The 16534-nt window shown below is 39.0% G+C and overlaps 1 protein-coding gene across 1 annotated transcript in view; it reads left to right on the top strand.

Annotated features, from left to right (window-relative positions):
- Nucleotides 1-16534, top strand: part of SYCP1 (synaptonemal complex protein 1) — a 181692-nt gene that overhangs the window by 106853 nt on the left and 58305 nt on the right. The window contains exon 5 of the mRNA XM_082248011.1: nucleotides 3165-3232. Within this exon, the coding sequence (XP_082104137.1) occupies nucleotides 3165-3232 (68 nt within the window). The remainder of the gene's footprint in view (nucleotides 1-3164; nucleotides 3233-16534) is intronic.

The raw sequence follows: 16534 nt of genomic DNA, 5'->3' as shown, positions 1-16534 counted from the left end.
ATCTACTTCTAGGAAGATCTACCATCGTACGTGGAAGACTTACATTGCGTGGTGTGAATCTCTTGGGGTTTCTCCTCGCTCCTTCTCAGGGGATCGGATCTTAACTTTCATTCAACAGGGGTTGAACAGATATTGGCCTTGAGTACTATCAAGGGCAAGGTGTCAGCTATGGCGGTCTTCTTCCAACGACCTTTGCCCACATACTCCCTGGTGCGTACTTTTCTTCAGGGTGTCTGACATTTGGTTCCTCCAGTGCGGGCACCGTTGCCGCCTTGGGATCTTAATTTCATGCTTTCAGCTCTGCAGAAGCCTCCTTTTGAGAATCTTCTGGAGATTCTCCTGCTTACTCTGTCCCAGAAGGTGGCCTTTTTGGTGGCTATCACCTCTGTGCGCAGGGTATCGGAACTGGTGGCATTATACTTTCGTTCACCTTACCTGGTGATTAACAGGGATAAGGAGTTTCTTCGCCCCTGTCCGTCGTTCCTTCCAAAGGTTTTCTCTGACTTTCATTTGAATGAAGACATTGTGTTGCCTTCCCTGTGTAGCAGTCCTAAACATCTGAAGGAAATTGCCTTACTTGCCTTGGATATGGTACGGGCAATTAGGGTGTACCTGGCAGTTACAGAGTCTTGTTTTGGCATCTGAGGATGCTTCCTTTGACTGCAAGGTTTTGCAGGCTGCTGTTTAAGAGGACCTGATCCTCTTTGAGGGTGTATTGTTTTTCTTTTTTTTTCAGATGGGCTGCAGTTGTTCGGTTGAGCCCCTGTTGCCTGGTTGGCTAATGTTTAGCCTTGGGGAATTTTTCGGTTGTTCCCACCTCTCATGTTTAACACTGCTTTGGTACGTCCCAATGGTTATGAATACCAGGAGCTGTATCCATCAATGAACGAAAGAGAAATTGTGATTTTTTACTTACCGTACAATCCATTAATTGACGGACACAGCACTCACCCCTCTGCGGAGTTGTTATTCTCCTGACACTGCTTGTTATAAAACTGAGTGTCTATAGCAGAGAGAGGGAGTATACCCCCTGGGACTGCCCATGGGTGTAGCCAGAATTTTTTTCTGCCTAGTGTCCTACTTCTGTAGGGAACAGTATAACCCAATGGTTATGAATACCAGGAGCTGTGTCCATCAATGAACAACAGAGAAATGGATTTTACAGTAAGTCAAAAATCCAATTTTTACAATCACTTTAACCTAGAGTGCCTTCTTTTCCACAAAATTGATTTTGTTTTAAACCATCTATAATCTGCCTCTCCAATCTATTAATGTTATGTTTTCCATCATCACTACCTACTCTCAATCCTGTTCCACCAACTTTTAAAACAACCTCTATCATTCACAGGATATACCTTTTCATTTTATTGTTCATGTTCAACATCCTCTGAAAATATGTCTATCAATTTCCTCTTCCTATCCTATCACTGCCCCTTATGTGTGAACCCATAAAGGGTGTAGTTGGAATAGAAGAAAATGGCAAAAAAAACTGCCACTCTTATGGATGTTTGTGTGTATAGAGCTAGTTCTCAAGATAGAACACCCCCGTTTCCCAAAATTTGCCTCTGAAAAACTTCCTATACCCTAACCTGTCCCAATTTTACACATTGGAGTCCTTATAGTCCTGCTTATCAATCATGAATTTAGTCCTTAGCTAGTGATTTGTCCTCACAGAATATTCAGTTCATAGTATTAAGCATTCAGCTTATGATCCAGTACTTGGAAACATTGTTTCATTTTTTCCATTCCACCCTGTGATCTTTGTATTTGGATACGTAACTTGTCAACTTGTCTTGATTCTAAGGCCCCTAGAAAAGTCTTTTCCTTTTAAAATATTTAGCCAGCGAGGCTACATCCTATCACGAGCGCATTTCTCTGCTGACCAACTTCTGCAATTTACAAAAAAAGATCTGTGCAGGTTTCTTACTCAACAGTAGATTTTGTTCTAAAGATCACTAATCTCTTAATTTAAAGTAGAAGTCCAGCCAAATCTAAACTTAAATCTGGTCCCAACCCCACCCTAAGCTCTATACTAACTAACTTTTAGTGGAAAGATGTGTATACCTACCTTTTCTTTGAGCGCTCTGATCAAGTCATGTGATCGGCTTCCAATGCTGGCTTCAGGGTAGAGGAGTGACAGCCGACAACGGATGCCCCATAGTAAGTCTATGGGTGATTTTAACACATAGGTGTGCAGCCATTTTGGCCATCTCTCTTCTTCACTGGAGCCAGCCACTAGAGAGATCACATGACCTGGACTGAAGCACCCTGAGTATAGGTAAGTATACACATCTTTCCTCTACAGGTTAGTATAGGGCTTATAATGGGTGTAGGAGCATGTTTAAGTTTTAGGATAGGATTTGACTGGACTTCAACTTGAATCTCGCATTGTCTTTGCCCACGGTTCTGGGTGAGCTGTTGAATTGAGGTGGGGACTGTGCCATCTTGATGGTACAGGCTTGTTAATATAACATTCTTAAAGACTACATGAATTAAAAATTAACACTGGGCATTGCTGGTATGTAGTTTGTGTGCTCCTACATATGACAACAAAGTCCTCAAACAGAATCACCGTAGACTTAGAGCCTCAATGAATAAGCTTGTGTCTGAGTCATAAAATATGAACAGAGATTTCATCAGCCTAAGCAACGCAAAGTAATGTTGAGCTGATATCCTTCATTCACATCCTATAAACAGCAGTATTATTTAGTAGTGGCACAGAATATAAATAAGTCTAAACCATATATGACTATTCTGGCTATCCGTATGTAGTAAAGCACAGTGGAGAAAATGAAAAGCCACTGCACACCAATGACATCATGCTACTGAGAAAACAAAAAACAAAAGGAGAATAGGGAGTGGGCGGTTTGAAAAGAGAGGGGAGAGGGCGGGAGGGGGTGTGGATTCAAGGAGGGGGTGTGGAAGGGGATGGGTAGGGAAGGAGGGAAGGAGGGGGGAATGGAGGGAGAAAAGAAGGGAAGAGGGGGAGGAGAAGTCAAGGAAAGGGGCAAAGAAAGATGAGGGGTAAGAGAGAGGGTTTTATTTATGCATCACAAAAAAATTATTTAATATTTTCAAAAGGCTTTTTAAGGAGTTTTGGAGGCATAAAATGGTATGTTAATATTAAAAAAAAATAACCTCATACATATTTGATTTTTTTACAGATTGAAAATGAAAAGTTGAGACTGAATTTACATGATATAATAAATGAAAATGAAGACTTAATAAACCAGTAAGCTACAATAAAAATAGTTTGTATTCCTGTCTAATTCAAAGTGTAAATTTGGCAAAATAAAAATATATGCAGTACATATCTGCACCATTTCCACTGTTTCATTACTTTGCAAAATACTGCAGGTAAAGTAAAATCCCTGGCGATCCTGCCAGAAATCCACTGAACTCCTAACTTTCTATTGTGGGCTGATAACACTGTCTTTGTTGCGCAGATATCTTAAGCAGCATTGTCATCATTGCTTTATTATTCCTGTGACGGACTACAGTACTTTGCCCCCCCCGTCCCTCTTCACATGCATTTCTTTACCAGAAAAACAGTGCTGCTGCCTTGACTCTCAAAAGCTTGTCACACAGTGTGTGCAGGGAAAAGGGTTCCCAGGAGATGTAGTTCTCGGGGCAAGACTGTAAATAGGAGCTGATCTAGGGTGCCCTCCTCATAGCAGCTGCCTTGCAAGAATTTTACAAGCTTGGTGATAAGATTACAGTAAGTAGGTAAAGTTGTTTTTACAATAAAGACAAGTTCAAATAAATAAATAATACTGGGGCATGCTCAAGAAGGGGAGAGGAAGGTTTGGGTATAAATTTGTTTTGCTGTGAAATATAACCACTAGTAGTTTGTGGCCCTTCCCTTTGACCTGTCCTGAGCCTTAAGAGTGTTCACAAAGGTCACCTCACCAGTTTTGGATCTTCTTAATCTCAGAGGTATTCCAGTCATTGGATACTTGAACGATATGCTTCTGCGATAGCAGACCTCCCTGGCCTTGGAATCCACAATAAAGTAATTGGGCCTTCTCCTGGATACCCTTTAGATCAATGTCTTGCTGCCCTAGTAGAAGTTTGTGAAGCTGCAAAGTCAGGTTAAGCAACCTCAATCCCGATGGCCATGTTCTCTGTTGTGCTGAATTTGAGCGCTTAGACTGATGATTTCCACTTTTAAAGCAAATTCATTTGCTCAGTTCTACTCAAGAACCTTGCAACGGAACATGCTTACAGTGCAAGGCAAATCTAAAATATTTCTGAGAAGGCGAATTAGGTACATCCTCAAACAAAGATGTCTTTCAATATATATATTACCGTGTTGCGCAGAATAAAAATCTAATATTAGAACAAATAAACCAATACTAGTACAAATGCAGTCTACTGTTTAAAATCTCCTCAAAAAATGCTAATGCTTGTATGGGTGCAATAGGATAATATACCACTGTTCCTCCTAATTAATGGTTAAGTGTATAAATAATAATGTGAACTGTACACAATAATTAGTGAATAAATAAGTGTTATCACTGATGTAAATAAATAAAATATGATCTCAGCCAATCCTTTAAAAAGTTTTTGAGATATGAAGTGCAAAGTGCAAATCCTGTGCAAAATGCCTTAATATGCAATCCACCGTGATCAACAACCTTAAAAAAACCTCATAAATAGATCCTATAAAAACGTGCAAAATTCATAAATAAAACAAGTGTTAATAAAATGTCCCAAAAACTGGAATGCAAAAATTTAAATATATTATAAAGTGTCCTTTAAATTGAGATAGATAATCAAGTCCATATGTGACTCAGTGCAAATGATACAATCTTGCTGTGCTCATAACCACCTACGGGTGGCAGGTGCTCCCCAAATTCGTGAGTGACCTGAGTGTCACAGATCCTACTATCACTCGTGAGTGGGCGCTCACATTAAAGAGGATTATTTTAGACTCATCAACCGGGGCTCCTTGACAGGGATAACCCTTCCTGGTTTCAGTGATTCAATGGTCCGTGGCTCACTAAGCACGCCCTTATGCCGGAAATCAGGTGAAATCACTCCATCCACTCTCCAGCAATCAGTGTTACCGTTTAGTATGTAAAAGAAAAATCTCCAATAGTGCTTATACCTTCAAAGCATTTATTTAAATCAAAAAACAAAAAGGTTTAAACTCACAATATTCGGTGCAAACATGCTCCTTTGACACGCTGTTTACAATCCAACATCCAAGCCGCAATGGAAAAGCAGGAGACTCCGTGGCTGTATATTCTCTCCTTTGCCGATGCAGCCAGGCAGTCTCACAAACAGTGAAGCTTTCCGTCCGTCCTAGCCCCTCCCCTACGCATGACGACACAGGGAATAATAAAGAAAGAATTCCGCGCAAATGGATCTACTTGTATGATTGGCTGCAGCCTACCCCAAAAATATAGTAAAACTATATCAGGTAATGGAAAATATGATAGGGTAATTAGCGCTGCCAAATTGTGAAAAATATACAAAGGTGTGTCTCACAAATCTAGGTACATATAGGTGATCAATAAATAATATCAATAGTATAAGTGATGGTCCTTATATATACCTAATGGTTCTGATATTAGGCCACAATAGGTGTTATAAATATCAATAAATTACCAACAATTCATCAATTAATATTACTAATAAATACTTAATAGAATTCAATAAAAAAAGTAGAGAACCAGCATAAATAAATAAAACTGTGAGCAGTGTCTCAAAGCTGAAAATAAAGTGACTCTTTGTAATAAATGATGTAAACACTAGGTGGCAGTGCTGGTTAAAATTAATAAGTGTGGATATCCAAGTAAAACAAGTGATAAGTGGTACAAGGTGCCAGGTGCTATAATTATATCAGAAGTAAATAGCAATATCTAAAAGAAGTCTCCCAATTCAGTGCAATAATGGATATCCAAGTGAAATTTGATATATAAAAAACATCGAAATAAATAAATTAATATAGTGTGCCAGGTGAAAAATAAAAGAGTTTCGGAACTCTGAAAAACACTTAAAGAGATCCCAGGAATAAATAAATAAATGTCTGGTGAATAAATAAATGTAAATATAAATAAGGAATTGAATAGTCCGTAATATAAGTGAAAAAAGTCCACAAAATGTGATCAATATAGTAGTCCAAAAAAGTGCAGTATGGTGATAAAAAGTGCCAAAAGAAATTTCATGGATGGAGGGGGTGCTTCCCAGTGTTGGATCAGGATGTGGGTGCTGGGTGAGGGAATTCCGTGCTCCCCTTCTTATGTAGCCCGCACTCACCAGAGAGCGGCACCCCTACAGGGGTAACCAGCGTTGGATATTTGGGGTATTCCCCGGTAAACAGCGGTGAGCCTCTTCTCTCCTCCTGGGACCAGTTGCACTTCCTCCCTCCAATGGTTAGGTGTTTGGGTAAGCGATGTATAATAGGGGTGATAGGCAGCGCTCCAGAGTAATAAGGGTGATGTCCGAGATTATATGGATAGAAAGCGCTAATATAGTGATGTACCGTAAGATGTATTCATTTATTAAACAAATAAAATCAAGTACTCACATTTAAAACAAAGATACAGCATCTATAAGCAAGTAGGGGCCGCGAACCCCTCGTGTAGCAGTATTTCGGGACGCCGTGCGTCTCAGCGACCGGATGTGCGTCTCAAGGTGCGGAACTGACGTGCCTACGCTCTACGCGTTTCGTCATCAAGCTGACGTCATCAGGAGCAGCGTGAGGCTACGTGAGTCCCGCTAGTATAAATCCTAGTAGGTTGCCCGGCAACCGGACCAAGCGCCCAATCAGAATATACATACTAGCGCGTCATCAGTTGTTGGGCAAATGTTGCTAATACAAATCTAAAGGGAATGTGAAGCTCCACCCGAGTGGTTTATTTGACCAATAGATTTTATTCTAGAGCCAAACTCAGCAGTTGCTAGGCTGATATTATAGAGATGAAATATTTTGTTTGGTGGTCACGAATGATAAACCTAGTTTAGATTAGTAATGAAGGGATCTAACAAGAACGCCTGAACTAATTGTTGGGTAATTTGAAAATTAGGTGACCCCAAATATAAAAGTTTAAATCAGCAGCATATAATATAATTAACATTGTCAGGGAGGTAGATAAAAAAAATATATATATATTTAAAACCATATGTACGATAAATAAAGATAAGGGAAATTTGATATTGGCGAAATATGTATTAAAATTAAGGTATTAAACAAATCTGGTATCATGGCCTAAAAAGATATATTTAAATAATTGTAATATGGTTCTATTTATTATTTATGGGACTAATATATATATAAATATATAAATATTGATCATATTTTGTGGACTTTTTTCACTTATATTACGGACTATTCAATTCCTTATTTATATTTACATTTATTTATTCACCAGACATTTATTTATTTATTCCTGGGATCTCTTTAAGTGTTTTTTAGAGTTCCGAAACTCTTTTATTTTTCACCTGGCATACTATATTAATTAATTTATTTCGATGTTTTTTATATATCAAATTTCACTTGGATATCCATTATTGCACTGAATTGGGAGACTTCTTTTAGATATTGCTATTGATATAATTATAGCACCTGGCACCTTGTACCACTTATCACTTGTTTTACTTGGATATCCACACTTATTAATTTTAACCAGCACTGCCACCTAGTGTTTACATCATTTATTACGATGAGTCACTTTATTTTCAGCTTTGAGACACTGCTCACAGTTTTATTTATTTATGCTGGTTCTCTACTTTTTTTATTGAATTCTATTAAGTATTTATTAGTAATATTAATTGATGAATTGTTGGTAATTTATTGATATTTATAACACCTATTGTGGCCTAATATCAGAACCATTAGGTATATATAAGGACCATCACTTACACCTAGATTTGTGAGACACACCTTTGTATATTTTCACAATTTGGCAGCGCTAATTACCCTATCATATTTTCCATTACCTGATATAGTTTTACTATATTTTTGGGGTAGGCTGCAGCCAATCATACAAGTAGATCCATTTGCGCGGAATTCTTTCTTTATTATTCTCTGACACTTTAACTAGTGTTTTTTTCTGCTGCAATGGATATATTCAATTATATTGGAAACAGGGAAATAAAAATTGAGGAGGTTTTTAACCAACAGAAAGCCACTAATAATCATGATCTCAATGGTCTTTTTAGACAATTGAGACATGACCTAGAGAAGCAGTTAAGAGTCTGGTGGGACATCTGGACATTAGAGATGTATATTAAGGAAAGGATGGCCCCACGCAAACTGAGATGGGAATTACATCCTAATGACGGCCTTTCTGACCCAGGCCTAATGGATGAATGGTTCCAGCTCTTTAATAGATGTGAGTCGGAATTATTGACACAAATTATTGGAAGAAGAAAATTCAAATTAAAGGAAGTTGAAACCAACATCACTAGACTAAAAACCCTCCTCACACCATTTTCTACCCAAAACGAATATAAAGAAAAAGAGAAGGAATTGTCCAAAATTATAGCAAAGTATGACAAAGATCTACAAGCGAAGAAACAGAAAAAATTTAATAGGGATATTCTGGACTACAAGAACAACAAAGTCTACAAATGGCAAAGCTCCATAACGGATGAAAATATGGAAGTTACAGAAAACACTATACCACTTACTGGATCTAGAGAAACTACACCCGATGAGGATGATGAAGAGGAAGAATCGGAAGCACCTACTCCCAGAACCCCGAGAGAATTTTCCTTCAGACCAATGAGAAACATAGAAAGTCGTGAAGAAGAAACACCGAGAACCAGGGAGAATTATGAACCCCCCAGGACACCCCGTAGAAACCAACCAAGGAGACCATTCAACCAGAGATATGAATCTCCAAGGTACCAACACCCCCTGAGATACGAATCTCCAAGATATCAACACCCCCAGAATTATGAATCTCCCAGATATCAAATTCCCACCTCAAATAGGTTCTCTCCATTTATGGAGAGGGGACCCTATCCACCTCGAGGATTCAGGAGGAATGAAGGGCCCTATGATCAAGGGAATTTTTTTCAAGGGGGAAAAAGAGGGAGACCCCCCAGACAGGGAGGTTGGTACAATCAGCCACGAGGACAAAATTGGAGAGGACCCCCAAGGCCCACAGATTACAACAGACCAACAGGCAACACCTACCACCAAGGAACATCATACCAGAGAGGTTGGAGAAACCCCAATTTCTTCCAACAGAATACTGGGAGGCCGAATACTTGGAACAACCGCTGGGACGGCGGAAACGGACCAGAGGGAAACGTGGGGGGAGAAAGAAAACGAAGAAGAGAATATTAGGTGAAGCAATTTTTAATCTTAGTGATATTGTTTTTACACAAGAGGAATTAGAAATTTTAGACTTAGGATTGAAATACGCACCCAACAAGAATTTAGACAAATTTGAAGCATACATAGATGTACAGAGATTTTTAAGAAAATTGAATATAAAAAAATTTGTCAATATTAATGGAATCCAGAGGACTACTGATAACAATAAACCTTTTAAACACACTAAATTAAGGAATCGCTCCACTTTTAACCCCAAGGTCCCAAACAACGAATGCATGCAAGCATTCAAGAAGATGGTCGAACATGACATTAAGAACCTAAAAATATATAACAACAAGGAGAATAAAATTTGGAATACTATAGCAGAAATTGAAAAAAAGAAAGACGTGGTTATACGCCCAGCTGACAAAGGGGGCGGTCTTGTGATCATCAAAAAACAAGATTATGAAGACGAGATGAAGAATCTCTTGAGCATTCCTGGTACATATAAACAATTATCTAAAAATCCAAAGAAGGAATATAAGAAAAAATTAGAGGCCTGTATTAAGAAAGGTACTAAATTGGGAATACTAACAGAAAAGGAAGCCATGTACCTACTTCCAAAAGCAGCAAAAACACCCGTCATCTACTATCTCCCTAAACTTCATAAAAGGTTGGATAAACCACCAGGGAGGCCAATAGTTAGCGGGATAGAGTCACTCTTTTCCAGACTTGGGGAATATTTGGATACATTTCTTCAGCCGCTAGTTAGTAATGGAGCATCATATTTAAAAGACAGCACCCAATTGATCAAAGAATTGCAACAATTTACAACAAAGGAAACACAGTTCCTTGTAACAATTGACGCAAACTCACTGTACACCAGCATTGACCAGAAGGATGGGATAGAAAGCGTCAGAAAAGCTTTATCAGAAGAAACTGATCTAAAACAAGCACAGATCAACTACATTGTAGAAGGGTTGCAACTTGCCATGGAAAAGAACTATTTCTGGTATAACAAGGTATTTTACTTACAAACAAAAGGTGTGGCCATGGGGGCACGTTATGCCCCCAGTGTAGCCAACATCTTTATGAATATGCTTGAGGAGAAGATGATCTACGGAAAAAACATACCACAACTACAGTTTTATCGTCGATACACAGACAACATATTCTTAGTATGGGAAGGAGCACAAGACACTTTAGACAATTTTATTCAACAACTTAATAATAATCCTTATGGTATAAAATTTACAGCCAATTATGACCAGCAACAAATTGATTTCCTGGATTTACAGATTTTTAAAAAGGAGGAGGGAATACAGACTAGAACTTTTTTTTAAGCCCACAGATAAAAATGGATATATCCCGACCTCCAGCTGCCTTCATCCAAAATGGAAGCAAAATATACCCAAAGGACAATATATTAGGGTCAGAAGAAACTGTACTAATATTGAGGACTTTGAAATACAAGCAGAAAAACTAACCAAACGATTAGAGGAGAAAGGATACGATAAATTGGTTTTAGAAAAAACGAAAGACAATATCAAAAATATGCCAAGAGAGGAACTATTAAGAACGAAAACTCGAAACAATGACAATGATTTTGAATATGCTTTTATAACTGGTTTTAGTAAACAATACAAGTCAGTAGAAAAAATGTTTAAGAAGTACTGGCCCATTTTAAAATCAGATAAAACCTTCTCCAAAATATTACCAAGTAGGCCGAAATTTATTTATCGTAGGGCACCTACATTGGGAAACAGACTTGTCCACAATGTTATTAATCCCCCAAAAGAGGTGAAACTTTTTCCGGATATGAAGGGATTCATCCGATGTCGTAACTGCCTAGCTAGAAATAATACAGCACAAAAAAAGAAGATTACACAATTTAAATCCAACGTAAACAAGAAAACCTTTATAATAAAAAATCTGATCACTTGCCATAGTACCCATGTAACTTATATTGTCGAATGTCCTTGCAAACTTCAATACATAGGCAGGACCACTAGGCCTTTAATGGTTCGCATCAGGGAGCATATCGGAAATATAAAAAGAGGATTTCCCAAACATAGTTTATCGAGACACTTTAAAGAGGTACATAATCGGAACCCCAGAGGGCTAATATTCTATGGAATAGACAGTATAAAGGAACACTGGAGAGGTGAAAATAAAACCAGAAAAGTTTCACAAAACGAAACAAAGTGGATATATTTGCTGGAATCTCTTCAACCTGGAGGACTTAATCTTGATATAGACTTGAATTGTTTTATTTCTGATTTTTAGTGATTTTTATTCTTTTAACTACTTGCCTTCTGTGCACTTAAACACCCTTCCCATCCAGGCCAATTTTCAGCTTTCAGCGCTCTCACACTTTGACTGACAATTGCCTGGTCATGCTACACTGTACCCATATGAAATTTTTATCATTTTTTTCACACAAATAGAGCTTTCTTTTGGTGGTATTTAATCACCTCTGGATTTTTTATTTTTTACAAAAAAAAAAAATAAAGACAGAAAATTTTGAAAAAAAAAAAAAGTTTTTCTTATTTTCTGCAAGTAAATTTTGAAAATAAATTTTTCTCCTTCACTGATGTGCGCTGATGAGGCGGCACTGATGGGCACTGATAGGCTGCACTGATGGGCACTGATGAGGTGGCACTTATGGGCACTGATGAGGTCGCACTTATGGGCACTGATGAGGAGGTACTAATATGCCGCACTGATGAGCACTGATAGGCGGCACTGATGAGCACTGATAGGCGGCACTGATGAGCACTGGGAGGTGGCACTGCTGGGCACTGAGAGGTGGCACTGCTGGGCACTGAGAGGTGGCACTGCTGGGCACTGACAGGTGGCACTGCTGGGCACTGAGAGGCGGCACTGAGAGGCGGCACTGAGAGGCGGCACTGACGGGCGGCACTGACGGGCACTGATAGGCGGCACTGATGGGCACTGGCGGATGGCACTGGACACTGACGGGTGGCACTGATGAGCGGCACTGATGGGCAGCACCATCAGTGCCCACACTCAGTGCCCATAGTGCTGCCAGTCAGTGCTCATCAGTGCCTAGATGAGCAGGCACTGATGGGCACTGACTAGCAGCACTATGGGCACTGATTGTGGGCATTGATGGGGGGCACTGATGGCGGGCACTGTGGGCACTGATGGGGGGGGCACTGTGTGTGTGTATTTTTACCTTTAGTAATCAGGGGACTGGTGATCGGTGCCCTGATTACATGTCTCTGTGTCCCCGGCGCTGTGAGGCTCCCCCTCCTTCCTCACACTGCAGGCTCCGTGTGAGGAAGGAGCGCCGGCGATGAGAGATGATCTCATATGTTTACATATGAGATCATCGCTCATTGGACGGCCCGATCACGTGGTGAATGGCCGCTGTGATTGGCCATTCACCACGATCTGTGATCGGCCGTGTCCAAGGGACACGGCCGACACAGATTTTCCCCGCAGCACGCTCGCAGGAGCGCGCTGGGGGCGTGTCACTGGGAGGCCGTTTAAAAACAGCCTCCCGAAAATTCAAGTCCGCGCTGCAGCCGTATATAGGCTGTAGCGCGGATGGGGGGTGGTTAAACAATGATTTTACACTACTGATAACCATTAACAAATTGGTTACCAAGTTCCCATTGGATTAATATTCTAATACGCTAAATCCATTTTCACATATGGCTCCTTCCGCATACAAATATGAGAATCTATACACGTTTGTTTCTACTAAAACATTTAATAATATGTATATCACTAACTTACGTGATCTTCCCCTCACCAATGAATATACCTAGATAAGATATGGCTGATTATTCGATCCAAATACCTAAATACACTATGAGTGACTATTTTCACTTTGATACACCCTTCCAATCTATGTATTTAATATTTATTTATTGTTTATATTCTGGTCCTTATATTATATCATATGGTATTATAAGGTACTTATATGTTAATACATGGGATATTTATTAGTTGTACATATGTTTTCACATATACCTTTATGGTGGATTTGTAGAAGTATGTGGACTGATACTTGTTCTGTATATATATATATATATATATCACCCAGTGGGTTGCCTGTCCACAGGAAATCAATGCTTCCTATTTCCATCAATTAGAATACAGCTGCATCACAATATATATATATATATATATATACCTATCCCTAGTACCCCCCTTTTCTGATCAGTTTCCTAATTTTTAACATGTTTTTAACATATTTGTTTTTAATATGCATTTCAATAATTTTTATTTTAGATTATATCTCCTTCGCAATATCTAATATTTAATATATGTACAATTTCCACCAATAAGATAAAAGCTGCATCACAATATAAAAATATATATACTTACCCCTGGTATTCCCATTTTTAACAGGTTTAATATGCATTTTATTACTTCCTCTATTTAGATAATATCTCCTTCACTATATTTATATATATATTAGTCCCATAAATAATAAATAGAACCATATTACAATTATTTAAATATATCTTTTTTAGGCCATGATACCAGATTTGTTTAATACCTTAATTTTAATACATATTTCGCCAATATCAAATTTCCCTTATCTTTATTTATCGTACATATGGTTTTAAATATATATATATTTTTTTATCTACCTCCCTGACAATATTAATTATATTATATGCTGCTGATTTAAACTTTTATATTTGGGGTCACCTAATTTTCAAATTACCCAACAATTAGTTTGGGCGTTCTTGTTAGATCCCTTCGTTACTAATCTAAACTAGGTTTATCATTCGTGACCACCAAACAAAATATTTCATCTCTATAATATCAGCCTAGCAACTGCTGAGTTTGGCTCTAGAATAAAATCTATTGGTCAAATAAACCACTCGGGTGGAGCTTCACATTCCCTTTAGATTTGTATTAGCAACATTTGCCCAACAACTGATGACGCGCTAGTATGTATATTCTGATTGGGCGCTTGTTCCGGTTGCCGAGCAACCTACTAAGATTTATACTAGCGGGACTCACTTAGCCTCACGCTGCTCCTGATGACGTCAGCTTGATGATGAAACGCGTAGAGCATAGGCACGTCAGTTCCGCACCTTGAGACGCACATCCGGTCGCTGAGACGCATGGCGTCCCGAAATACCGCTACACGAGTGGTTCGCGGTCCCTACTTGCTTATAGATGCTGTACCTTTGTTTTAAATGTGAGTACTTGATTTTATTTGTTTAATAAATGAATACATCTTACGGTACATCACTATATTAGCGTTTTCTATCCATATAATCTCGGACATCACCCTTATTACTCTGGAGCGCTGCCTATCACCCCTATTATACATCGCTTACCCAAACACCTAACCATTGGAGGGAGGAAGTGCAACTGGTCCCAGGAGGAGAGAAGAGGCTCACCGCTGTTTACCGGGGAATACCCCAAATATCCAACGCTGGTTACCCCTGTAGGGGTGCCGCTCTCTGGTGAGTGCGGGCTACATAAGAAGGGGAGCACGGAATTCCCTCACCCAGCACCCACATCCTGATCCAACACTGGGAAGCACCCCCTCCATCCATGAAATTTCTTTTGGCACTTTTTATCACCATACTGCACTGTTTTGGACTACTATATTGATCATATTTTGTGGACTTTTTTCACTTATATTACGGACTATTCAATTCCTTATTTATATTTACATTTATTTATTCACCAGACATTTATTTATTTATTCCTGGGATCTCTTTAAGTGTTTTTTAGAGTTCCGAAACTATTTTATTTTTCACCTGGCACACTATATTAATTAATTTATTTCAATGTTTTTTATATATCAAATTTCACTTGGATATCCATTATTGCACTGAATTGGTAGACTTCTTTTAGATATTGCTATTTACTTCTGATATAATTATAGCACCTGGCACCTTGTACCACTTATCACTTGTTTTACTTGGATATCCACACTTATTAATTTTAACCAGCACTGCCACCTAGTATTTACATCATTTATTACAAAGAGTCACTTTATTTTCAGCTTTGAGACACTGCTCACAGTTTTATTTATTTATGCTGGTTCTGTACTTTTTTTATTGAATTCTATTAAGTATTTATTAGTAATATTAATTGATGAATTGTTGGTAATTTATTGATATTTATAACACCTATTGTGGCCTAATATCAGAACCATTAGGTATATATAAGGACCATCACTTATACTATTGATATTATTTATTGATCACCTATATGTACCTAGATTTGTGAGACACACCTTTGTATATTTTTCACAATTTGGCAGCGCTAATTACCCTATCATATTTTCCATGACGACACAGGGACCTCGTGTCTTCCTCACGTCCCCCTTTACATAAATGCTTTGAAGGTATAAGCACTATTAGAGATTTTTCTTTTACATACTAAACGGTGACACTGATTGCTGGAGAGTGGATGGAGTGATTTCACCTGATTTCCGGCATAAGGGCGTGCTTAGTGAGCCACGGACCATTGAATCACTGAAACCAGGAAGGGTTATCCCTGTCAAGGAGCCCCGGTTGATGAGTCTAAAATAATCCTCTCTAAGGTGAGCAATAGAATAGAAGAAAGCTGCGTACAAAGAGAATTAACTGATAGGAAAGGCTGCCAGTACAATAGTGTATCAAACCAAAAGCATGTAAATAAAGGTACAGCGCCACTAGATAAACTTACTAGACTTGCAGAGGTAAACTAGAGTCCATAGAGTCCACATGGGAGGATTGGTTCAGATGCAGAAAATGTGACCGTAAATTCCAACACCAATCTTGCAAGGGAAGCTCCTGGTAATCATCACACAAAGGTAATAAAGGTTGTACCCTTACCGGAAAGTTGGACCCCCTGTTAAGGAAGGTCAACCGAGCGTGCGATAAACCGATCACCAGGAACAAACAATGCATTCAATTCTCCTCCAGTCATCCACAGGGAATCCGGACAGGACCATGGATTCAGTAGACCTCATAAACCCCAGAAGTACACCCAGGATGTTCCTGTTGTTGAGGCCTTGGCTCCTGTCCTGGTCGTGGGTGGTGGTGTTAATGCAGGCTGCAGCTCCAGGGCAGGCACTAACTTGACTTGACACTCTGACCTGACGACTCCTCCACACTCTGACTCACTTAAGTTCAACTTCAGACAGACTCAGACACACTGCCAGTGTCTGTCTGCGGTGTGCGGCGCCGGCGAGCAACCTATTGATGGGTAACTTATGGCAACCTACTCTCCTGAAAGACCTCTCAACTATTAGATTAGATAGAGAATTAG

This window comes from Pelophylax lessonae (assembly GCF_965119305.1).
Source record: "Pelophylax lessonae genome assembly, chromosome: 2".
NCBI classification, from domain to species: domain Eukaryota; kingdom Metazoa; phylum Chordata; class Amphibia; order Anura; family Ranidae; genus Pelophylax; species Pelophylax lessonae.
Note: the sequence above shows the minus strand (reverse complement) of the source record. Positions and strands in the feature narration are given on the sequence as shown.